Raw genomic sequence first — 25,433 nt, 5'->3', positions numbered from 1 at the left:
AACTCATGAATCTCAAAGTAGATGAGGTCAGATGAGATATACAAGCAACGAGTGGATGAAATTGTATCATCAAGCTATTTCAAGGTATAATGAATGAAAACATATTTTTGTTTTGTTTTGTTTAAATTCCATCTGCAATCTTGAACATGAAGATCTAACAGGGTCGTTTTAAACAGTTAAGCATAGACGTTTCTTACATTAGTCTATCCTGTTAAGGAGATATTTAAGTGAAGCTGAAACATCTAATCCATTGCAGGAATTATGGGAGCATACATTTTTAACAAATTAATTAAAATAAGGCTTTTCTTCAGGGAAAACTGCAGCATTCAGGCATTTAATAACTTTATATGTCCAAAAACTAAATGTTTTGGGATTTAGACCCTTACAAGATATCACCTTTTGCAGAGGAAACATGTGATGGCCTTTTTTTTAAACTTAATTGGGGTCTTTAGCTGACAGTTGTAGGCAGGTTCTAGTTTCATCTTTTTATTTCACAATGACACTTCAATAGTTCACCTGCTGCAAATATTGCAGCATAAAACACATTCTCACCTTGCCATGTTTGTGATGCTTGTTCCCCTTATGGCCTTTCTTCAGCTTCTTCATCTTTTTGTGGGCTTTATGTCCACCCATCCCCATCCCCATCCCCATCCCCATCCCTGACATTCCTGCCATTCCTGCCATTCCTCCAGCCATGGGATTTAGTCCTCCATGATGATGACCTTTATGGGGACCTTTGTGGTGACCTTTGTGGTGGCCTTTGTGACCACCTTTAGGAGAGTGTGGGAATAGACCTGGGTGAACACCTGCAGGAGGGACCCCTGGAAATCCACCTGGAGCCATAGGATAAGGATGAAGCCCAGGAGCTCCGTAAGGCATCGCACCTGGAGTTACATTTGGTGGTACCATGCCTGGTCTCACTCCAGCTGGGTACTGGCCTGCAGGGTACTGGCCTGCAGGGAACTGGCCTGCAGGGAACTGGCCTGCAGGGTATGCTGGATGTGAAGGTTGGGGAAAGAGACCAGGAGCAGGAGCAGAGGGAAATGCAGGATTGTAGCCAGGAGGGTAGGCTGGGTTTGGTGGAGGACCTGATGTACATAAAGACATATTCTTCAAAACATGTATAGGCTACAAATGAAACATGCTGAGTTCATTTTTTTTTTTACGCTGGTATCTTACCTTGGTTTGGCCACATGGTAATCTGTATGGACTTTACAGGTCAAATCCCTCAATTCTTACACAAAATCCTGAGAAGAAGCAAAAGAGCACATTTGTCATAATGAAAAAGAACCTGGTAATAAGAGACTTTCTGAAGGGTGTGACAATTTTATGTAATCATATTGTTTGAATTGTGTCTTTGATTCATTTCTGTAATGTTTTTATCAGAGATTATATCCTTTGTGGGGTATATACTATATATTGGTGTTAAATTGACTCTTTTAAATCATCTATATCTGCTGTGTGTAAACGGGATCAAAAAACCCCCAATAATAATAGTTTTAATTATTTTTTTACATTTACAAGTTTCCAAAATTATAAGACCATATTTCAATAGATAACCCTTTTAAGTTATCTTACCATGTCAATAGCCAAGAAAATGTTCTCTTGTACTTGTGTTGTCCAACAAAAAGTTAAACCCAAGAGAAAATACCTTACAATAAGTTAGTCTAGAGAAATCACAAATAATAACTTTTGAAAACTTAAATAGCCTCAAACTATTTATTGAATATTAAAATGTTCTTTCAAAGAATGTCAATAAGCTGAATGATAACATCAGTGTTTCCCTACAGTGAATATATTTTTGTCACCACCACAATGTACATCTCTAACTTGAATTGTGTGAATACTTTAATGTTTTTTTACAACACCAGGAGATTTAGATTTGTTCTACATTTGAAACATTTCAGTCTAATGAAGAACTATGCTGTAAGGGCGTGGGCCTGTGAGGGTCGTACCACTTCAGTTATAGCAACAACGTAAGTAGGCTACAGTTTCTAAGGTAGCCTATTCCTGAAACTAGTGTAGTCCCAATTACCTGACCTTCAAGGTTCAGCATAATTTGTTTCAAAACTTTTATTAAAACGAACAAAGTACTCGCATTAGTAACTTTTGGTAATATTGTTTTCATGCAGGTACAGATACCATAAATGCACTCATCCCATGTAATTGGTAACTTGTCTTGATTGTGGTCAAATGCCAAAGCTACACTCAGGAATTTCGCAACACGTTCTCTTGTTATGCCTACAAAACAGGTATGATACAACAAAAATCCCACACAAAAAAAAATGTATTTTTTTTTAAGCCACACATGTCGCTTAGAATCATTGTCGGCCAATTAGGTTTCAAAGACTTACCTGAGGAAAGTGCCTCTGGTCTGTTTAAGTTTTCTTCAGGAACTCTGTGCTCCCTGTTTTTCTTCCGCATCGAGCTGCACGGAAACAGCAGATACTTGTCAGCACGAGGAAGTCCACGCCCGTTATTAAAGTCCACGCACAGTGATTACGTAATGGCACAAGTCCAACTATGTATGAAAAGTTGATCCACAGGTTTCTGTGGCACAAAGGGCTGCGATAATGGAAATGTTGACGCTAACTCCCAACCATTTAGAATGATTATTTCCAGGGAGGAGTCACAAACTCATATGCACCTGACTTGAAATAGTTATGATTCCTCATACTCCAGAGTGTAGGCTATCACACCAAATCCATGACTTCAAAGATCAAGATTTGTTTTGAGATATAGCCTAAACAAACCAGGAACAGACAGTGATCTATATGATCTTTATAGGGCTTTTATTTTATCTTCAATTTAAGCAAAGACAACAAAAATAGTGACCAAAATAACTTCTCTTAGCTTACAGAGTATGAGCAAACTATGTTCATACTCATTATCTACTTTTTCAGTATTTAACTGAATTGTATTTGAGCTTATGTACTTGACCTTATTTATTTACCTTTTTGTTCATTTACTTCCTTATCCTGTCTTCAGTTGTAAGATTTTTTTTTATCTTACCTCCTCTTTTCTCATCACAAGTTCATGACAGCATTTCCTCATTTATGTTTTTATGGAGTCTTTCATTTATCACGTCTTTTTTTCAACATGTGTAGTATGGATTGTGGGGTGGGGTTGTTAAAGTGTGTGTTTCAATATTTTTGTACAAGAAGTGCAATTTAAACACAGTCTAATGGATTGATCAGTTTTTTTACCAACAATCACGTAAAATTACACTTTTCGACTTGTCAGGACAGCACTAATAACATTTACTAAGCCTCTGTGGTGTTCCAATGACATTGTATCTTTGGTTGTGTCTGCAAGCACAACACCCAGAACTTGATATTGTAGAAGCCATATGGATTTCAGCCATCAATAACTTTATGAATATCTATTTATTGATGTGACGTGTCAGAAAAAGTGTCTATCATAAAGGATGGCTCATTGGCCTAGCTTACTATTTTTTTTTACGTGATTGTTTGGCCACTACTAGTCAAAATGTCTGATGTGAAAAAAAGGCTTATTACTGGAAGTTTGAGTAGAGGTTGAAAGTCTCTTGAATTTATTCAAATACAAAACTAGAAACAAATATAAACAGTTACACAAAATAACAAAATAAACCCTTTTCCCAGAGTTTTCAAAAACAATTCCCAGTATGTCTTTTATGGACACCCTTTGAAATTGCTCTTGACTGAAGCTGAATTACTGTTATAAGTATTGAATAGAAAGAAAGAAAGTAATAGAAAAATGTACAAGTTTATGGGTTACAGCTATCGGCCAAACGGATGAATATACGACGAAAAGCTTCAAATGAGTGACTCAAAGAGAGTAGCATGATATACAGAATATAACAAGTCAAGATGAAGAAGACAAAGCAAATATCATTGAGAGAAATGAGATTGAAGGGAAGCCAATCTGTCCAATCTCTCCGCAACACATTGAGCAGTCAGTCGGGCATCCGGGTCACAGTCCCAACAATCTGCAAGGAGCTCCTGCAGCACAGGACCCTGAAAGATGGAAACTTTTAGTCAACACCTTTTTCTTATTGGAAACAACCAAAACAAAAATGTCATGTTCAAGTAAGTAGCACCTGTGTAAGAATACCTGTGGTAATAGGTCCCAGTGTCTAGGTATGGAGGGTCTTTTGTCCATGTAACACACATGCTGAATGAGGTTTTCTAGTGTTACTTTGACTCCCAGCTCGGATTCATAAGGCAACAGATGATGTGCAACAGTATCGCCTGCAGATGGAGACATATTAAAGAATTAAGAGTCAGTGTAGAACCACCACAGGGAAAAAAAGTTTCTAAGCAGAGAGATACTGATGATTGTGCCGAGCAACCTCACGGAGAAGAAAAAAATGAAATTGTAAAAATTAGACACTAAAGACTAGATTTGTTAGTTTTTCATTATTAAGATGTGATTAACTTCAGCACTGATTTTAATTCCAAATCCAAGGAAACCTGTTTTATTGCTTGAGTATTTCCTGATACTGATACATTATACATCTGCTCCACTCGATCTCAGAGGCAAGTATTACACTATTTACTCCATTTGCTAAATCAAACATCTACAAATACTTTTCAGTCTACGATTTTTCATACTTTACGTGTTCCTTTATGGGCTAACCCCACTCTCAAGTGTGAACTGTCTGTATGTCTGTCTGTTTTTCTGATTGAAGAAGTGTACCTTGAAATAAATCAGTGCAACACATCCAGATCTCCCATAGCAGGAGTCCCAGAGCATAGATGTCCCCCTGCAGGAGACACCAGGTGTTGCTGAGGTTTATGGAGCCTTCCAGGACTTCAGGGGACATGTAGCGCAGTGTGCCCAACTGAGCATGACTCTGCAGATGGATAGGAATACAAAATGTTATTTCAAAGGAAAGGAAAAGGAAAGTATTCAAGGTTTAAAAAAAAAAACCCAATAAAGTATTGTCCACAGATGCAGCTGTATTTCACATCTGAGTAGAATCTTTTTCTTCCTTGGATTTGTATTTTTTTCGTCTCACCTCAATTTTTGTTGCGTGGCTCTGCAGCTGCTTTTGTCCTGAACAAGAGCGTAGGATGGTAGAGCTTCCAAAATCACACAGCACACAGGTCCTGTCGGCTCTCACAAGCACATTGAAGCTGCTCAAGTCCCTGTGGGCCACAGGAGGCTTGTGCACATCTGGAAGAACAAGACACGCATCATGATGAAAAGGAAGGTTGTATTTGTGTTGTTAGTTATTTCTAGTGAAATGTACCGATGAAGACAGGCTCATACTTTATTGGTTAAACCTTTCTGCCTCTGCTTCTTCTGCACTGCTATGTGACTGTGAAAATGGTTATAATCATGTGTCCCTGTGCGATGTCAGCTGTTTGTATATCAGCTTATGGGTTTTAATTATAAGAAATCAACAAAAAGTAATAACCAAAATGTATTAGCTTCTGTTGGACAAAAACAACTCAATCAAGTTATAAATAGTCCTATTTGCTCTTCACATCTACAGATATGATAGAGAGGCGAGCTTTCTGTGTGGGTGGCAACATGGACATGCAAAAAGACACACACATTTGCTTACAGAAATAATCTGGCCCATACCGTGTCTGTGAAGGTCCGAGTGGAGATAGGAAAGTCCCTGTGACAAAGACTGACACAGCTTCAGTGACAACATCCAGGTACTGGTGTGTTTACTCAGAAATGAGTGGAGAGAACCCTGAAATCAGAAGAACACCAATTGATTATGTCCAAGAGCATAAATAGCAGAGCAGATAAAAAAAAGAGATAAACAATTGAAAAAAAAACCATTATATAGAAAACACATCAATTAAAACAGACGTACAATTAATAAGAACTGTTGAAATCAAAATCAATTAAAACAAGTGCAATCAGAAGTTAAAGGGTTAATAATTAAGGATCTAAAATGGCCATAAGAAACCAGTGTCAGGGAATTCCAAGCTGATGGTGCAAAGAAGCAAAAAGCAGATCTTCCAAGCTCAGAATGAGCTCGAGGAACCTGGAGCGTGAGCCAGTCATTAGAATGTGTGTAAAGTACTCCAGAGCAGTGGTTCTCAACTGGTGGGTCATGACCCATAAGTGGGTCGCGGAGCCGATTTCAGTGGGTTGCAAAGGTGTGCCTGGAATAAAAATTGTGTCAAAAAGTCTATGAAGCGCTTTTTAAACAAGTTTGTTTCGTTCCATTTCTTTGTCCACACTTCCTACCATCTTGAAGTCCAAAAATAAAATAAATTTGAGTCACGATTTGCCATGAAGGAGTTGGTAGTGGGTCCTGAAGCTCGACCAGTTGAGAACCACTGCTCCAGAGGACCAGACTAACATAGAGGAAATGTAAGGAGGTAGCATCTCAATAAGAGCTTTGTAAATGAAAAGGTACGTATGTAAGTCTCGCCTCACAGAGAGTGAAGACCATCCAACATTTCTATACGGGATGCAGTGACGGGTGCTTGCAGCATCACCTGTAATACAAATAATTGCAGAGTGGAAAACTGCCTCAAGGGGTTTTAAAGTAATGTGATTGGCTACACTGGCTTCACCTATACAATGAGGACATTACTTTGAAATCATGTTACTGTGTTTGCATGATAACTACCTCATGTTTTTGTTATATTAGGACACTTTTGTTTTATTATAATCCACCTCTTAAGAGGTATTTGAATGATCCCCAATAGAGCAAATGTAATAGTCACTGTAGTGGCTTTTTGTCTGAAAAAAATCTAAATACATTTCTATCAAACATAATCAAATGACCACTGATGCACCATGGAGATGTGATGTACACAGGCAAAAGAAGTCCAATGTCCATTCAAACATAAAAAATAAAACATAGGCCCACCCAGGTGCATTCTGGTCCTCTACCTGCCTCTTACCAAAATAACCTCTGGTGCCCACAGTGTTACCCAAATACCTAACAAAAATAACGAAAACGTGTTGAATAACTAAATAAACACCACCACCCAAATATTAGTAAAATAAAGCCCAAACTGATTTTGACAAAGAATAAATAGCTCGTACAGTCACAGCTGAGTTACAAAAGAGCTACAGAAATTATTTGTTGTAAAGAACAAACACAAAAACAAAACGTTTGTGCTGCATTTATATATATAAAGAAAAATGGAAATACAAATCTATTGAATTGTTCATTATTTCTTTATTAGCTATACAGGTTTAAAAAAAAAGATTTTTAATAAAGATTTTTTTTGTGTGCCTTTAATGGAGCGATAGGATATTGGATAGTCGGAAATCAGGAAAAGAGCGTGACATGCGGGAAAGGAGCCACAAGCGGGATTCAAACCTGGGCCGCCCACTTGGAAGACCACAGCCTCCATAAATGGGGCGTGCACACTAACCACTACGCCACCAGCGCCCCTTTACTGTACGCGTTTGAAATAAATATTTTACATCTATATATCTTTGTCTCTATCACTTAGGAAAATTAAAGGATGGTAAAGTAATGTTTTTATTCTTTAGTTCAATATTTATTTTAAATATTTGTTTCTTGTCCCTCTTCCATATAAAGTGAACTTTTTAAAGCCCTGTGTAGGGAAAAAAAGCAATTGAATAATAAATAAATATAATATAAATATAAATAAATAAATCAAATAATAAAACAAAATCAAATATTTCCTTTCCTGCAATGACTCTTTCTTCTATTTTGCCTTCTTATCACAACTTCTAAGCCCTCTGAAAATGCAGAAGTGAAAGTGAAACATTTATCTTGACCACTTACATGTTCAGGAAACTGCAGGACCATCAGCCAGCTGCCTCCATCCAGTTTCCTCCCAGCGCCCAGGAAGGGGACAATCCCAGCATGCTTCATTAGTGGCAGCTCATAAACCTCCTTCTCTGCAGTCCATTTCTCTTTCCAGCCCACAGGAAAAACTTTCACTGCTACCACAAATCCATGGTATTCCCCCTTCCACACAGTCGCAAAATGCCCACAGCTCACAATCTGACAGACGGTATAAACATACATGTAAAACAACAGTTAACAGAGGACGTATGGATCACAAAGCTCTTGATTGATTGAATGATTCTATAAAGTATAAACACAAGTGACAGAGTGGCTAACCTGCTGTAGTTCAATGTCAGAAGTGATGATCTCAGAGGTTTGTGTTGTTTGGCAGGAACACAATCTTGTGAAACTGTTATCATCAAAGGGGGGTAGATTCTCTGAAATAATGAAAGTCTTTTTTTATTAATCACACACAGATTGAGGGTCATACAAAATACACAAAGGTCACTTCAACTGTTAATGTACCTGAGTGAATAGCACCAGAAAAGACAAAGATAACTGCTTGACGTGTAACAAAGGACAGAGGTAAAAGGGAGCGTTACATTTGAGATAAACACCAAGGTCAGTCCAGCTGATAGAATGAAACGGTTTCAAGGAAAACAAAGACATCATGAGAACTTAATCTTTAGCTTAGAAAATATGATAACATGCCTGAAGAATGTGCTTCTCTGACACCCTGAACAGCAGAGAGGTTGTACAGTCTGTGTAATCTTAATCCTGTTTAAAATCTCTAAATGTGACATTTCAAGAGCTTCCCATGACGAGCAGTAATGTGGGAGCTTCCTTAATCCGAGTAACAAACTGTGCTTAGTGAAAAGCTGCAAACATCAGCAGTTAGCTCATTATATAGGAAAATAAAAATGTACAGTAACAGAATTATTTTAATTTTATAAGGTCATTTATCAAATACACGATTAAGTGTAACATAATTTATGAATACTGCAACCAGGATAGTCAAATTCAGTTTTAGTTCTCATTTTTGTCCACAAAAGTGGACAGGTATAATAAAACACATGGCAGAAATTTGGACATTAAAAAATTACAAGTAATATATAATATAGAGTTAATTTCAAATCCTGAATGGCCAACAGGGTACTCCATGCACAGCCTATGCGTTCTCAGGAACGTACCATGAAAAATAAATCAAAAACCCATAACACGCTGGGCGAACCTAAGCTACAGGCGAAACGCGTTGTTCGCTCACAATAAAAGACGGTAAAATTATTTCAGTGTGCCACAGATTTTTTACTTATTTTTCATTATATGAAATACATTACATGGAATTGCTTTCTTGATTTTGGAAAAATAAGGAACTCACTTTTCTCTTTGAAGAAGCCTCTCCAATTGGCAGCAGCAATCATGCAGCAGAGGGCCAACACAATGCCGACCAGAATGATTGCAGCAGTTTTCACTATTTCATCTAAGAAGAAAGCAAAAATTAGAGAACAACTTCCCCTTTCAGTTAATAGAGTGTGTTCATAACTTCAAATACTGTATTTCTTATTGAATATATCATTGATGTTCATCACTTAGAGTTTTATTGTAAATCTTCAATGACTTATTTCATCTTCTTATTATCATACCTGTGGAAAAAGAGGAGGTGGGTTGAGGCATCTCCGTCTCTGTGGTCAAAGTGATGTTACTGTTGCAGAAGTCTGTGTTACACACACACTTTAGGACACGACCGTTGAAGCGGGTTTGAGCCTTACAGATTTCATCTGGGCACGACTTTTCAGCTACATCGCAAGCTGCAAATGAAAAATTCAGTAACACAACTGAAGATATAAAAACATAGAAACCATATAACCTACAGATTAACCTTTAAATGATAATGCTGCAGTTTGGGTTCATGGGTTCAATTTAATGAAAAAGAAAAAACATGAACGTCTCTTATAATGCCACAAGAAAATTATCCAGACTACACAGAATAATTAACAGGCACTCTGCCGGGTATCTAAATTGACAGTTTCTCACCGAGAAGGTCGACTTTTGGCTGGCCATCAACGATCAGGAAATAGCCAACACAGCACTGGGTGTTCTCACACAGCTGAACCGTACCACTCACGTTGCCAGCAGCTGTATATTTGTTGTTCTGAGGAGACACTTGGAAAGCACAGTGTCTCTTCTGAAGAAAAGACTGGCTGCAGATGCAGAAAACGATACATTCTGGCACAGGGAGGACAGACAAATAGCTCCTTAAACATTTTGCTTGAACCCTCAATATGAAACTGTTCTGTCTGGCTTCAAGAGAAAGTTTTTTTCTGTGTAAACTCTTAATCTTAAAGTTTTTGTTTACTGTTGAATCTACAATTTATCTTTCTGGCTAATCACATTGTTGGAGTACAGCAAAGGTTATACAAGCTACAGTTTCATCAAAAAGTCTTGAGAATGTAACACACATTTTTGATAAGAGTTTCCGGATTCATATCACTTATGTCACTGCAAACATGGGACACACTCACACCTTGTTATAGTCAGTTAAACTTGACATAAAAAACAAACTATTAAAACAAACTAAATGCATTTATAAGCTGTATGCGAGACTCAAAACGAGAAAAGGTTTGCACGAATGCACTTACCAACAGCCAAAATCAGCTGCCACTGTTGCGGGATCATGGTCACTCTAAGAGACCGGCCAGCAGAGCTTGAGACCTTATCAGTCCTGGGAATGTGAGAGGAGTTTCCCACATTTCCCGGCATCACTCCCACTGCCACACACCTGCATGTACGAAATATACTGTCTGCTGCCATGGGAATATAAAAAATGATCCACCTAATCTTCTTCCACTGTTAAGCCTTATCATCTTCTTCCAGTTGTGGGGCTGATTTCAGTTTGATCTGTTCTTTAGGACCACAGGTGAACTATAGGACGCAATCCGTGGGGCCACTGACGGAGAGAATTTAACTCAGCGACAATATTTAGTGATTATTGAGACAAAACGTGCAAAAAAGAATGAATAGTTTAATTAATAAAAAAAGACAATAAAATAAATACTCAAGGTTCATTAGAACTACAGGATTATATGCCATTATCAATATTTACTACACAATATTATATATTACAAAATCCCAGGTAATATTTTCCTAACAATAAAGATACAGCATGAACTTTTTTCACAAGTTTCAAGTTCATAATTACCCTTCCCTTTTCAAAATCTTTAGATTTATTAGAGTCAAATTTCAGAAAAGTTAAATCAAATTGAAAGTCCATTATTTTATTTTTTTAAATATCGAAAATTTAAACTTCAGGTACACAACCAAGACTACAAATAAAACAGAAAAGTCAGCACACTAAATGTCCATAAAGTATGTATTATCAGGGTGAGCAGCTCGTTGTCTGCAATGTTGATGAAGGGTTTGTGCTGAAAGGCTTCCGTTGTTGATCTGTACGCTGCTAATCTGCTAAAATACCAACCTGAGCAAGTATTAGATGAGTTGCAATGACGTTTTTTTTCCAGTTGGCTATCAGAGGAATATCTCCTGACGACCTTAAAAGACTCCGCATTTTTCTAACAAACTCCACGATCAGAATTGTGGTGAAACTAGGATAAATATTGGAGATGCTTTTGAATAATGGAGAGAGGTTAGAAAAGGTTTTTAAGACCGATGCAGAGCTGGCTAAACACTGAAGCTACAGGGTCCGAGATATGGCAACCTTATATGCATAGATCCAGGGAGGAGGTCAGCTCTTTCCAGTGTTTTGAATTTTGGATTTCAGTACCCATTTTAAACGCCAGGTGTCTTAGTAACATATTGGGCCTTTAACAGTGCTAAACTTGCAACTTCACCATTTCTTTGCAGGTAACATTAGAAATTTAGCACCACTGATTGCAATTAATAGTTTCGCCCTGACAGCTTTCATCTAAACTTGATATGTCAACATTAATTTAACTTCAAACAAGGAATTTAAGTTACCGTGAATACTTTTAAATGTTTGCCACCTAGTTATGCATAGACGGGCCTAAGAGATTCCTGTCAGACACACGCGTACAAAGACAAAATCACCTTTGCGGGGACTCAAGTCTTTTCTGAGTAAATGTGGAAATACATAAATATGGAAATAAATAAATGTATAAATAAATACATATATAAATAAATAAATGTGGAAATAAATAAATGTATAAATAAATAAATGTGGAAATAAATACATGTATAAATAAATAAATGTGGAAATAAATAAATGTATAAATAAATAAATGTCTAAATAAATAAATGTGGAAATAAATACATGTAGAAATAAATAAATATGGAAATAAATAAATGTTGAAATAAATATATGTGGAAATAAATACATGTAGAAATAAATAAATGTGGAAATAAATAAATGTAGAAATAAATTTAAGACATTTTATTATTTATGTCCCATTTATTTACCAGTTTTTATTTATTTATTCACGCATTTAATTATTTATTTATTCCAGTTTTTATTTATACATTTATTTAGTTATACTTCTGTCAGATCTCGTCCTCCATGCTTTTCTGGTCTTATTTAACTTTGTAGTATTTCGTTTGAATATCCCCAAAAAATGAAACCAACTCACATTTTGATCATTAAGTTAATAAACTATCGAATAGTCATCAAGGGTGGAGTTTAAAAGCGGCATTATCTAATTGTGTATTCGTGCTGTCCTAAACTACAAAACGTGCACACCTTTGATTAAATTGGACAGTACCTAGCATGTGAGTTACCTGTAGTCCACACGGGGACAAACAATACAGCGGTAGAGTTGCTTATTTAAACTTTTCATATCAGGCGGTTCAAAAACAATTTGATAGTGTGTACTTCAGCTTGTTGTATCTTTCTTAAGGCAGCAGTTCTAGTCATGAACTCCGTCAAAAAAGAGGTAGCATTAGCTCATGTTTTCGCGGAAGACTCTGAAAATGAGCGGACGTTTTACGGCTTTTCTGACGGTGAACTCGGAGACCACGACGTAAAGAAGGTAAGTCATCTTGCTCTAGTTAAGATAAACACACTCAAAGAATCAACATTAAACTAAATCTGCGATTGTGCTGTAAAATAAACTGAGTTTAGTGGGGTTTATTTTTTTAATGTAATTGACGCCACAGTCTGTTGGGGATTAACACTCAGTAGGCTGACTTAATAGGCACATTTTTACCGTGAAAGTTGTGGTGTAATGTATCAATTGCTTATTTAGAAGAAAAAAATATTTTTATATCCAGGAGTACAAGTTGGAAAATAGTGATGAAGAAGCCCAACCCGAGCTCTCCCTTAAGACGGAGACTACCACATCTAAAGGGTCTTCAGGGGGCCAGCCCTTCAGGCTGAGGGTGGCTCTCCGGTCCACTCGTTCAAGACAGCAGTCCAATGATGATGATGATGAAGAAGAAGAAGAAGAAGAAGAAGAAGAAGAGGCCGAGGAGGAAGGAAAGAGGAAGATAAAGAGAGGACTAAAGGGGACAGGAAATAAACGCAGCGCAAAGAAGATGAGACATGTTACATTTAAAGATGAAAATGAGATGATTAAAATGCCCCCTGCTGAGGAGCATGGATCTGATTCAGCAGAAGAGGTTGCTGATTCTTTCCTGGCCAAGAGACAACAGAACATCAAGGCCAACAAAGCAATGGTAAACCACAAACACAGCACCATGTATATTTTCAGCTGTCTGGTAACTTGGTAAACAATGTGGATTTAAAACCGTTGCTCAGAGCATATATAATTTTCCCATAGGTGTTGATACAGAAATCATGGGTTTAAATATCAGCATGTATGTAATCTATTTTTTTTTTGTGTACAAGTTGTCATCAGTTTGAATTGTTAAGACAGAAAGCTGTTGCTGTATGGTTCAGGAAATTGTGATATCATTGTATTGTAAAAATAGGTTTTAGTATCAAGTCTAGGCATGTGTTCATTGCCAGACTTAAGATGTTTTCAACCTGCCATACTTCTTATCTTTTTATCCTCCCTGTTTTCTCACAGTTGGCTCAGCTAATGGCAGACCTGCAGAAGATGCCAGGAGGGGCCGGGCTTCTGAATAAACAAGCAGGAAAACAGAAAACAAAACGTTCTGTGAGTAGAAGGTTATAAAGAAGTTCTCATGATGAATGAAGGCTGTGTTACGTTGTGTTAAATTAGCTGCCGACCCTCCTTTTTTTTTTTTTTTTCCTTTCTCTCCTGCAGCGTCCTCCACGTTCTGGGGGAGAGTCCAGGAAGAACCCAGAGCGAGTGTCCCGCAGAATGACCCGCTCAATGGCGGGAGGTGGAGACCCATTAGCCCTTAAGGAGGAAGAGCTGGAACTCAGCCTGGAGGAGGAGCTAGTGGAGGTCAGCCTGGTCACTTAACAAGACCAACAGAAAATATTCAGAAAATAAGTTTGGAGAGCCTTTAAAGAATTTTGTTCTTTGAACAGCTCAAGAAGTTGTGCTTTTACGGTATTTTTCCTGTAGATATTTTTTTTTCACCACATTACAGTAAGAATTTGAAATGGCTTGAACGTGAATGTAGATATGTTTTGCTTTATTCACTGATGACAAGGTTGTTATAATAATAATTTTTATGACAATTATCTACTCTATAAAGTTTAGAAATCGACCAATGACAAGGCTTTTTTCCAGTCTTTGTTCAGCTTTGTAAATCTTTCCCTTTGTCAACTTTTGTGTGAAACTTTGTCGCAAGTAGAAAAATATTTGTTGTTTTTGTTTTAATGTTCCAGGTACGCCGAGCCCCACGTGACCGAGGTGCCCCACGTCCTAATCAGGGCAAACCTCATTTAATCCGCCCTGTAGAGGACATCACAGAGGATGAGCTGCAGCTGGTCGCCGACAACATGACTGAAAAAGTCTACAATAGAGTTACTGTGAGTCAACAGCCTGACTCAACCCTCCGTTTCGTAGACATTCATGGGAATAAGATGACATTATAGAGTATATTTCCAGTTAGCCCAATGACAGTTACAATCACTATTGCAGCTTTGGTTCAGAGTCCTGATATTTGAGGAGAAACAGATGAAGTCATGACTCGTGAGGTCACTTCCCATTGACCTGTTCTCCGGCTTGTTATGGGATGATTTTTAGATTTTGTCTGCACAAATTGCTATAAACTGCTTTGAAAATGTCAGTGTATCTGTCCTCCCACTCTTGATTTGAGGTCTCTGTATTTTTCAGGGCTCCACATGCCATCAGTGCCGTCAGAAAACGATTGACACAAAGACGTGCTGCCGCTGTGAGGACTGTCGAGGGATTCAGGGTCAGTTCTGTGGGCCGTGTCTGAGGAACAGATACGGAGAGGATGTCAAGAAGGCGCTGCTCGATCCGGTATGATTGCCCAAACACCATCTCTCTTTAGAAAAAAAGATGAATGGTACTGTCATTAAGTTTTCAGCCTTCAATGTTGGTGCTGGGTTTTAAAAGAATGTGTTAGTTAAAGAAGGTTGTTACCACTCCCTGTTTAAATTAAAAAAAAAATCTTGGTGATCAGTGATGGAATTAAAAGTCTAAGATGGAAGTTCATTTTTGTGTTTATGCACATTTATTGTAGTGAAACTCAGGCCTCAACTCATCTGATAGATTAAACATCAGCAGAAGCAACTCGTCTTCATGTGTCATGTTTTGGATTACTGGAGGAGAATATGAGTCTGACGGCTTTTTGACTGGATTCTCTTTAAATGATTCAACTTTATTGGATACGTTTTTGACACTGCAGACAGAGGAGCAAGAACATAGTGTGAAAGCAGGAGATATTAATATATGGCATGGATTTTGAATAGCTATCTTAAAGTCAATACTTCTGAAACCAGTAGATAAAAGACTTCCTGACACAGTTGGACAGAGTACTGCAGCTCGCCTAGAAGTGTTTGTTGTAACCATAACCCAAAAGAATCGAGTACCTAAAGCCTCCCAGCTTTATTAGGTAAAGGTCTGATCCATTTTCTGTCCCATTAGTTCCATTGTAGTCTGAACAAATTGCATGAAACAAAGGATGAACAGCACAGGCAAACAAATCTTTTCTTTACATAATTTAAATAATCGTCCTGGTTTTAGGTAACTTTGAAGTTATAACTCCTATCGTAGTAGTTTTAGTACTTTCAAGTTTAACGTTTGTACTTTTCCATCTCTTTCCCTTTTAACATTAAGTTTAGTTTTAACCTTTCCATGTTCTGCACAGGAGTGGAAGTGCCCTCCCTGTCGAGGCATCTGTAACTGCAGTTTCTGCCGCCAGCGTGAGGGTCGCTGCCCGACAGGCATTCTGTTTCCCCTCGCTCAGTACCACGGCTTCTCTGATGTCCACTCCTACCTCAGCAGGTGAGGAAATCAGTTCAGTTAGTTTAATACATTCAGAGGTTTTGAAAGTATTTCAGTAATATCATAGTTAACACATGTATCTAAATGTACCTGGGCATGTAGAAGCGGTTTAATGTGAGCTCCATTACAGAGATTGGTCAAACATTCTCTCTATTAAACTATATCATGAAGAATATGCTGCTACATGTTTTTTTTTTTTAGGAACAGGAAAAGTTGGAACTGATAAACATCTACAATGTGTATTTCTTTTACAGCCTACGAAACAAACTGGCGAGTGAGATGATGTGATGTCACCACTAGAGGATGCTATTTCTCAGTTCTTCTCTGAAGATTTTTAACTGTAGTGTTTTTATCCTTGTTACATGAATTTCAGAGTTTAACAAATAAAGCTTTTTTTTTTAAATCAGCTGATTTGTGTTTGTTATATCATGAAACAAGTTTGCAAAGAAATGAGATGAGGACGATATTCATAATTTTAATCCAGCTGTTGGCATTTGCAGTAGTTGTATACACACAATATAAAATCCCTTATTTAAAATGGGAACAAAATAAGAGCACTTGTTGTCCGATGAAGTAAATTTATAGATTCTGAACACATTTTTCTGACAGAGGTACAATTTCTTTCTCAAATAAAGTTGAATTCTGACACAGAAACAAATCCCAACAGAGGCGAGGAGCATTTTCTAAGAAAAACTATGACCCTTAAAACATTTTGAAACTTATATAGTTGGACAACAAAAGGGATGTGTGTCCAAGGCTTGCCTCAAGCTGGACCTTTTCCAGTTAGAACTTTAACATATGCATTACAAGAGTAAAAATTATTAGAAAGTTTATGGACCAAAGACAGATCTCAGGTTTTATAAATGAGTATGAACCTTTGGTTTTGAGCTTACATATTTGATGCTGTCTTGACATTATTACAAAATACTTAACTCTGAACAGATGTGACTAAAGAAGAAACTTTCCACCAAAATAAAAGAGAAACTGAAGGGACTCAAGGCAGAGTATCAGATGACGAGTATACCACAAAAATGAATGGGAAGGTCTAGACTGAATAGAATACAATCTTCTATGACAGAAAATCTGGTAAGTTTACACATTTAGTCTACACGTATATATAAAAGTAATAATATAAGATTAAGATTGATTGTGCATGAGAGGTTCATACAACTGTAAGGCAATCTCTTCAATCGTGTAGAATGATCCTGCCTAAGCTAAGAATTTCTGTAGCCTTTACATTACCAAAATATATATATTTACATAAAAAAATCAAAACGTGTTGCTTTGATAATTATCAAAGCATGATGGCTTGAATGTGTGTACCTACATAAGAGGTTAAAGAGTTATTCTCAGGATTTCAGTGGCCTGACACACCTACATCCTCACACTGATTAGTGCTCGTGGCCTTTGACCTGGTCATGACCTCCTGTATTTCAGCCCTACACCCTAAAATGGTTTACGTTATTTAACAATAACGGGATTGTTAGTTTGGAAAAAAAAAAATCCATGGTTACCAACAAACTGGTGCCACAATAAATTGAGAAGTAAATGTTTGCTGCTCAGGATGGTTATAATGTTATGGGCCATTTTGGGCAGGAGACACATGAGAGGAAGACAGAAAGAGGGACAAGTAGTGAGGCACACAAGCAGGGCTGTGACTTAGTGTTTCTCTACTATAGAGGACCATAGAAAGAGAATATAACTAGCCACCAATTCAAAATCAAGTGTGCCGGTCTGTGTGTGGTTTTTTTTATTGCAATGAGACTATCACCTAGGAATGGGTCTTCATGTTTGACAAATCTTTGTGTAGTGCCATTTCAAGTCAGGGAAACCTAGATTTCATGAGGTCTTTTTCTCTCCTCTAACATTTGAATTCAGCTCTGACCTTTAAATGCCACAGACATCTTCATAAACAAGTTTGAAATCCATATTCCTGCCTCAACTCTCAAATTGGTTAGCGTCTGTTTTGTTGTGGCCACCTCTCCTGTCTGAAGTACTTGAGAGGTTTTTGCCCTTTTAAGCCCAAATGTCAGAATGCAACATCCACAATAGACATCTTCCTGCTCCTCTCTGTCCTCAGAAGCTGTTGCCATTAATTTGGTGGAGGTCCACCTGCATCATGTTGATCCCGCTGCTGGCTAATCGAGCTATGCTCTCTGCAGATAAGGTTTCCATGGTGACGATGGTGTGCTGCTCATTTGCTGACACTGTGCCCGGTTCGACTTTTGTAACTGATGTAGGGGAGCCAGTGTCAGTGGAGCCTGGGGTGCTGCAAACAGGGTGGATCACAGCTTTCTTGTTTAAGTGGGTTTTGATGTGCTTGGATAGGTGATCGCTGCGCATGAAGCGTTTGGGACACTCCGTGCAGGCAAACCTTTTCTCACCTGAAAAGTAGGGAGCAGTAAATATCAGTATTAATATCCGTTTCTGGTTTTAGCAGACTGCAACAGATGAAATGTGTATTTAAGAAGGAATATTGCATAGAATAAACACAGTATAGTGGATAATTTGTCCTTAAACATCAAAGTCATTACTACTGAAATCAGAACATATGGTTTCATTGTTTCCAAAGATTTAAGAAAATCTTCAAAAAAGTAAAACTTTTTTTCTAAGTCTCACTGAAACATTAAAATGTCTATTTGTCGAACCAAAGCCAAAACTGGAGAAGTACACATTTGAGATTCTGGACCCAGTAAATGTTTGTAATCCGAGATTGAAATCTGACCTAAATGGTTAACACATTACCAGGTACAATTTTACAACACAATTAAATATTTCAACTCTAATCCCGTTTAAATTACCTTGAAATCCTGAATATAAATCACACCGGTAAATAAAACGCAACCTGTTTTTGAAGTTCGCTCATAGAGAAAACTTTTTTTTTTTAAGCTTACTTCCTGCATGACGATTTCTATTGTGTTCATAAATGTCAACAACGTGCAGTTTCTGTACAGCTGTGTCGCTCTTTTAGTTCTGCCTGTTTTCACTTTGTGGAGTTTGTACTCCTACTAGCTACAGTACGGTAGTTGAGCTCACAGCCTGCAGGGAAAGTAGTGAAGCACGGGCTACTAGGCAAAACCACGGCAATGACGGCGAGTGTGTCAGCATTTCATACAGGTATATTGCTCGCACTGGTGTATAAGACAACTTTTAAGATGGAAAAATTGGTATTAAAAGTGCGTCTTATACACTGCATTTTACGGTACTAGATTCACTGGAAAGCTATGCAACTAACCATATGGGCACCAATCAAAATCTATATTGTAAACATTTACTGTTCTTTGGAACTTTTTTGTTGTGATTTGTTGGTGTTAGATAGAATCCCCTACACAAAGTAACTTAAACTGAGTTTGAATAAATCACCTGTGTGAGTCCTCTTATGGCGCTGAAGCTCATCTGAACGGGTGAATCGTTTTCCACAGAAAGACCAGCTGCAGACGAAGGGTCGCTCTCCTGTGTGCCAGCGAAGGTGGGCCCTCAGGTGGGAGGTTTTGCCGTAGATCTTCCCACAGCCGGAGATGTGACAGATATGCTGCTTCTTTTTCGTTGGATCACTGTTTGAGGTAAAAAAAAAAAATCAAAAAAAAAAATCAAGTATGCCATCTAAAAAGCCTTGTATATCAGCAGTATTTACACACAGTTTTCCATTTGTTACCTCTGTTTGAAATCTGTTGAATTAAACGTGTTTATTATTGATATCATATTTGAAGATGGTGTTGTGGGACAACATCATTTCAAGAGATGTTTAGATTTTTTTGTGACAGACACAGAGCATCCCCAAAACCATAGCAACTTATTCACACCTGCATGTTTCGGATAGAAATGCTGTACTGCTGACTGATCACTCAGAGCTGTCAATTTTTAAAACAATTTAGTTCAAGCTCAGCAAAAACGTGACCATTTTTAAGTCCTGAAATTCTCCTTCTTATTAGATCATTACCACCTTTGAAAATGTGTTTTTACATATAGCCATAATTCACATCTGTAAGAATTACATCCCTTATAATCCCATTAAACATATTGCATAATGATATTTGGATTTATGGTAGGACATTTGTGTTTGATAGCATGGAACTAAACTGGATTTTAAGGTGGTTCAGTAACATACCGTCCTTCTCCGTCCTTGCAGAAGGGGCAGGTGCAGGCTTCCCTACGGTTACGTCGCCCTTGTGGTGGTGGGCTTATATCCTCATCATCCATCACTGTGCTGTCATCCAAACTTTCTCCTCCTGCCTGTAAGGCCTGCTCTCCTGTAGGATGGATGACCATACAGGTAAGCATTCAATTATTTACACAATTGTTGAAGATCTCTTTAGTTAACATTTACATTCTTTAGTCAAAATTACCAACAGGCAAAACCCATTTTTTGGAACAACCTCCAAGAGACATTAAACCGTCTCCAGCATTAAGATGCCACAGAGACCAATTAATCACAACCAACAAAAAAAGAAAACATTAGACAGTCCTTAACTACTACACTGAAGTAAATATCCGCACTGATACTGCTGCTAAGACAAAACCAGTGGAGTCTAAAGCTTACTGAAACACAATAGCTGATGAAAAGGTCATGATTTCATGATAAGGTCAACAAGAAAATCACATTCACTACAAATGTGCAAGTGATTCCCCACAATGAGTGTATTTCAGTAAATGTTAAAACAAGGCCTAAAACCACAACAGGGGGGCTGTGAAATTACACCTTTCATTAGGCACAGAAGTTGTGCACAACTGCAGTACTGTAATGTGATACCTGATGAGATGCCTTCTAGCAAGTATACAAAAAGTCACCACAGAGGGAAGGACAGATTTTAGAGCAACACTAGGCCAGCTGAACTGGTTTAACCAGTAAAAGTCACTTTTAACACAAAGAGCAAAACAGGAGAAAATCCTGGAATACACAATACTTTAAATTTCAGCGCAAACATCTGGGTAAACCTTATTGTCTACCCTACTTAACACGTTTGTTTTGACCAACTGCTGGTAACTTGGCTTATATAGCGGAGCATTGTTTTTTTTGTTTTTTTTTAAAGAAATATATTAAAATGTATTTTAACAATAAATATATTTCCTACATTCAAGAGTGAATAATTTTGTACATAAAGAGTCATTCAGTTGAGTCCCTAACAGCATAATGTGTATAACAAAGCCATTATGTTAACTAGAAAATAAACATGAATATATATATCACTTTTAAAAATATTTAGCAAATATATTTTCAGCAGACTGAAAAAAATGTCAGTTTCATTCAAGTGACTGACCTCCTGTGCTGGCGATGGTGATGGGAACTGTCTGCAGCTGATGCATCTGCAGCCCGGAGCCTCCAAGTGAGTTCAGATTTATGGTCTGGATGCCGGGGATCTGCACTGTGTTGACAGATACTCCTCCAGCTCCAGCTCCCTGTGCATGGCCCAGCTGAGGGAGAGACTGCATTGGGGCCAGCGTAATCTGTGGTCCTGCAGGACTCTGGATCTGTAGTGTCTGCCAGCTCACTTCACCATTGGGGCCTACAGTGCGGAGGAGAATGGGTCCTGCATTTGGCATGATTTGAAGATTTTGAAGCCCTTCCTGGCTGAGTGTTGGAGTCGCAAACACCTGACCCCCTGCACCGGCCTGGATGGTCTGGAGGTGTGTACCACCTTGGATTACCTGCTGAGGCTGAATCAGGATCTGCTGGGGCTGCTGTGTGTCTCTGTTGTCTGGTTGTATTGGGACACCCAGAGAAGTTGCCGCATTATGCTGAAATGTTCCCGTCATTGCGCCGTTGCTGTTCTGTGTTTGGGCCACTCCATAAGACGAAGTCTGTGTGGTGATGGTGGGACCACTTGTCATGTAACTTACCCCACTGTTGGAAGATACTGGATGTTGTGATTGCTGTATGAGTTGGTTTCCACCTGTATCCCCACTGTTTGAATCTCCTGCTGGGCTGCTTGTTCCAGTACTGACAGGCAACAGAGTGATGTTTCCATTTAGTGAAACAGGCATATTTGCCAGGAACTGGTGCTGGTTTTGTAACATACCATTGCCTAGGCTAATATTTTGAATGGGGATGGCCCCCTGAAGGAGACTAGGCATTGTTATAATGTTTCCTGCTGCACCAGCTCTGTTAGTTGCAGCTATGATTTGCTGACCATTAGACGAGGAGACTATCTGAAACTGCTGCCCCTGAGCTGCAGATACAGCAGAATCCTGCCGAGTATTTGCCAACTGCAGGGGCTGCCCATCCACCGTCTGAAACTGGGGAATAACCTGGTACTGAATGTTGGGCATCATGCCTGATATGGTGGTGAGGACTTGCTGTCCCTGCATCGATGGAGCCTGAGCTACGACGTATTGCTGTGGCTGCTGCTGCTGCCCCTGAGTGCTTACAGGTGACAGCACCTGTCTGCTCTTGCCTAGGTCTACTCCTGTCATCATGCCTGAGGAGTCAGTGGTGATGGTATTGGTGCCTGAGGATGATTGAATGCTGAGAGGGATAACCTGCCAGCCATTGGCAGTAGAGGTCAAAACACCTTGGTTTATATCCAGCTGTTGCTGCTGGTTTTGTTGTTGTTGGTCAGCAGGTGAGTCACTCTCTCCTGGGGTGTCAATTCGACTGCATGTGGCTGCCAATAAGGCGAGAGGAGAGGGCTGCTGAGAGTCCTAAAAAGAAGATACATGCAAGGAAATTATAATTGAAAATATCTGATATATATTATAGAACATATTCTGCAAACCCTGTTGCAAAAACATGATTTTCAGTCAAATGTCCACTATAATTTTGCACTAGTTTAAATTAATTGATACAGATCAAATATGTATAATCAATTAAATGATAAAACCAACACCATGATGTAACACTTATTTCAACAGCAAATTAATAGGTTAAAAAAAGCTTTTTATGCATTTTATTGTATTAAATCAGCAGAGTAATGAACAAAAAACTAGAAAAGCTACAGTTAAATAGAAATAATTCAAAGTAGATCTGAAAAGACTTAAAAAGGTTCGACGTCACACTTTAAAACTCTCGGAGATGAAGAGCCTGGACCGAAAGGCCAATTGGTGACTTTTAGTCTAAATCATTTTAATTACACTTCTACATTTCTAATTCATCGATGACTTTAACAGTCTACTTAAAATATACAACAAAATAAACTGTGTGGTTTGCTTTTGTAAAATGGCAATCTTACCATACTGTGTTCGCAAAACGTCTTTCACTCGCCGTTATATTGAATAGTCTCTGCTGATAACATGTCTACACTCATGCACTTTAACTTATAGTATCACTGACTGCACATCTCCCTTTTGTCAATACTGTCCATTTAGCTGATCTATTTTTTAGTATATTCTTAATTTTAACTTTAAATTGTACTGTGTTCACTTTTTGTCTGCAACCTTTGCTCTTTGCTGCTGTAACACTGTAAATTTCCCCATTGTGGGATAAATAAAGGATAACCTTATCTTATATGACAACTCCGTTTTTGCACATTTACATTTAATCTTTCATATTTAAGAATAGAAATGCTAAGTTAAATCCTGGTTGTATATATTCCTATTCTTAGTTTTGATATTTTTTTGTGCTTATTTACTTTGTATTTAATATTATATTGTGTTTAAATTTGCTAATATTGTGTGTTTGGACAACCTGCTGCTGTAACGCCACAATTTCCCAGTTTGGGATCAATAAAGTAATTATATTATATTCATAACATTAAGGCTCTTTCTGATCTAATGGTACTTTTGAGTACATCACAGAGGGGAAAAGTAAAGGGAGGGGGGGGAGCAGGGTGGGAGAGTATGGGAGGGACCACATTTTTTTCCAGAGAAGCGGCGGGCTCGGCTTCCCCTCCCCCCAAACCCACCCATCTCCCTCCCACACTTTAGTTTTGCCCTATAAACTGACACACTCCTCTAGCCACCCCCCTCCAAGGCCAGCCAAATGGGCCGAGCGAAATGCGCATGAAGTGCCGGGGTTTGACGGGAACACCCCGTGTGGGCGAAATTTACCTGCCCATTCCCCCACCCCGGTGACATGTGCTCTGCTGAGGAAAATCAACAAGCCGAAGATATGACCAAAAAAAAAATGAACTGCAGAATCAAAGAAACCCCCCCACAAAAGACACATTACTATCAGGTCAAGAGGCTTTTGGCTGGAGGGTTTGGTTAATGTTTTACGGCTGACTATCATCTAAACTTAAAAAAAAAGAAAGAAAAGGAACAAGTGTAGTCAACCTACTTGTGAATTTGTGTTTCGCTTTTGATTGAAGCCTCCGCCGCTCTCCACAGCGGCCATTTCACCCTGCTGCTGATCTGCGGAAGAAGAGTTTCAAAGATCACTTATCTGGACAAGATACGATGAAACAGCAGAGCATTACACCACTTCTGTGTCGCATTCAACCAACTTTAGGAGAGTGGGAAATGATATACTCCTCGTCAACCTCACGCAAATGACTTAAGATGTTAAATTTATTATCGGCTAAGGTGAAGCAACTTAGAAGAAGAAATGCAAAGGAAATCCACGCCACAGCTAGCCCAACAGGCTAAGCTAACATGCACTAAACCACAACAAGTCATGTTAAGAAAAAAAGTGCCACACACCAACAACGGGTTCACTTTTTACACTTACTGGGTGTAACTAAACAGGAAGCTCACAGTACGGGGTTCAAGTTGACTTTGTAACACGGTGCTTTCAGATGCTTCACAGTGACATAGTTGTGAATGTTGTTTGCTAAGTACCGACAATTAGCAGTGGACTAGTTGGTCACTTCTTTTTAAACAGCTTGAGACGCTAAACTCCTCCGACATACTCTTCGTACATTGACGCAACCATTTAAAATAAAGGACTCTGGTCTCACATGTAACTGCGAGCTTTATGTTTTGTTACAACGAGCCGCTGAGTTTTTTAAAAAAAAGTTCACTTACTGCTCATAATTTTTGAAGACGGGAGGAGTTTCTCTGGTTCTTTTTTCGAGTTGACAACTTTTCACAACTTCACACAAACTTGACGGGCTTCCCTCCCCTCCCTCCCTCTATGAAGGAGAAAGATGGGTGCGTTAGATTTGTGGACATCCGGTTTATCCTGACAATTTGGCGGGGGCATAAACATTGACACGGCTCGTTCACAGTTTCCTGCCAAATTAATAAGTAATTCATTTTAACTTCATTTTAAAGATATGCAATGTCTTTTAATTGTTTCTGGCAGATTCAGGTTGAAACTGAACTGCTTAGGTTTGTTAGTAAAGTTCCTCAATAACACCTTATGCAACTTAAAAATAGAGGGAAGATATTTCACTTAGTAGTTATGTTTTTGCCAAAAGTAAGCCCTTATCATACAACTTTAGTTCTTATGTGATAATACATGTATTATGTAAGCGTTTTGAAAAATAATATCGAGAAAATATGAAACAAAT

General features: G+C 38.4%; 4 protein-coding genes across 5 annotated transcripts; 1 reads left to right on the top strand and 3 right to left on the bottom strand.

Moving 5' to 3' along the window:
• Positions 1-470: 470 nt before the first annotated feature.
• Positions 471-2,508, bottom strand: prr13 (proline rich 13). Its single transcript, XM_065954683.1, has 3 exons — positions 2,355-2,508; positions 1,180-1,247; positions 471-1,088 (listed from the first exon to the last, which is right to left on the bottom strand). The coding sequence occupies exons 2-3, from the start codon at positions 1,193-1,195 to the stop codon at positions 505-507; spliced, it is 600 nt and encodes a 199-aa protein (XP_065810755.1). The 5' UTR covers positions 1,196-1,247; positions 2,355-2,508; the 3' UTR covers positions 471-504.
• A 1,028-nt stretch (positions 2,509-3,536) lies between these two features.
• Positions 3,537-12,590, bottom strand: LOC109986236 (bone morphogenetic protein receptor type-2). Its single transcript, XM_029277877.2, has 12 exons — positions 12,476-12,590; positions 10,366-10,505; positions 9,761-9,952; positions 9,370-9,534; positions 9,105-9,206; positions 8,063-8,163; positions 7,721-7,942; positions 5,575-5,689; positions 5,003-5,160; positions 4,681-4,837; positions 4,096-4,232; positions 3,537-3,998 (listed from the first exon to the last, which is right to left on the bottom strand). The coding sequence occupies exons 1-12, from the start codon at positions 12,532-12,534 to the stop codon at positions 3,873-3,875; spliced, it is 1,674 nt and encodes a 557-aa protein (XP_029133710.2). The 5' UTR covers positions 12,535-12,590; the 3' UTR covers positions 3,537-3,872.
• Positions 12,410-16,450, top strand: LOC109986237 (cell division cycle-associated protein 7-like). Its single transcript, XM_065954681.1, has 8 exons — positions 12,410-12,726; positions 12,968-13,372; positions 13,726-13,815; positions 13,927-14,070; positions 14,460-14,603; positions 14,911-15,060; positions 15,911-16,047; positions 16,302-16,450. The coding sequence occupies exons 1-8, from the start codon at positions 12,610-12,612 to the stop codon at positions 16,333-16,335; spliced, it is 1,221 nt and encodes a 406-aa protein (XP_065810753.1). The 5' UTR covers positions 12,410-12,609; the 3' UTR covers positions 16,336-16,450.
• Positions 16,451-16,508: 58 nt separating this feature from the next.
• sp1 (sp1 transcription factor) lies at positions 16,509-25,043 on the bottom strand. 2 transcript variants are annotated; one of them, XM_020636799.3, is made up of 6 exons: positions 24,946-25,043; positions 24,260-24,333; positions 21,306-22,686; positions 20,156-20,297; positions 19,411-19,601; positions 16,509-18,431 (listed from the first exon to the last, which is right to left on the bottom strand). In XM_020636799.3, the coding sequence occupies exons 1-6, from the start codon at positions 24,950-24,952 to the stop codon at positions 18,124-18,126; spliced, it is 2,103 nt and encodes a 700-aa protein (XP_020492455.2). In that variant the 5' UTR covers positions 24,953-25,043; the 3' UTR covers positions 16,509-18,123. The 2 variants fall into 2 exon arrangements, with proteins under 2 accessions (XP_020492455.2, XP_065810750.1); XM_065954678.1 differs by lacking the exon at positions 24,946-25,043 and adding an exon at positions 24,650-24,869.
• Between the last annotated feature and the right edge of the window lie 390 nt (positions 25,044-25,433).

This window comes from Labrus bergylta, chromosome 5 (assembly GCF_963930695.1).
Source record: "Labrus bergylta chromosome 5, fLabBer1.1, whole genome shotgun sequence".
NCBI classification, from domain to species: Eukaryota; Metazoa; Chordata; class Actinopteri; order Labriformes; family Labridae; genus Labrus; species Labrus bergylta.
This window is presented reverse-complemented; position numbering and strand designations above follow the sequence as displayed.

What these genes read in the sequence shown, in the direction of transcription:
- LOC109986236 (XM_029277877.2), bottom strand. Translation starts at nt 12,534, where the DNA reads ATGAAAAGTTTAAATAAGCAACTCTACCGCTGTATTGTTTGTCCCCGT. An exon ending in GCCACGCAACAAAAATTGAG is followed by an intron (nt 4,838 to 5,002) that starts GTGAGACGAAAA and finishes ATCCATCTGCAG; the next exon opens with AGTCATGCTCAGTTGGGCAC. An exon ending in TTGCACTGATTTATTTCAAG is followed by an intron (nt 4,233 to 4,680) that starts GTACACTTCTTC and finishes CTCCATCTGCAG; the next exon opens with GCGATACTGTTGCACATCAT.
- LOC109986237 (XM_065954681.1), top strand. Translation starts at nt 12,610, where the DNA reads ATGAACTCCGTCAAAAAAGAGGTAGCATTAGCTCATGTTTTCGCGGAA. An exon ending in TCAAGGCCAACAAAGCAATG is followed by an intron (nt 13,373 to 13,725) that starts GTAAACCACAAA and finishes GTTTTCTCACAG; the next exon opens with TTGGCTCAGCTAATGGCAGA. An exon ending in GTCCACTCCTACCTCAGCAG is followed by an intron (nt 16,048 to 16,301) that starts GTGAGGAAATCA and finishes TTTCTTTTACAG; the next exon opens with CCTACGAAACAAACTGGCGA.
- sp1 (XM_020636799.3), bottom strand. An exon ending in CACCATCGCCAGCACAGGAG is followed by an intron (nt 20,298 to 21,305) that starts GTCAGTCACTTG and finishes TCCATCCTACAG; the next exon opens with GAGAGCAGGCCTTACAGGCA. An exon ending in CCATAAGAGGACTCACACAG is followed by an intron (nt 18,432 to 19,410) that starts GTGATTTATTCA and finishes CCTACTTTTCAG; the next exon opens with GTGAGAAAAGGTTTGCCTGC.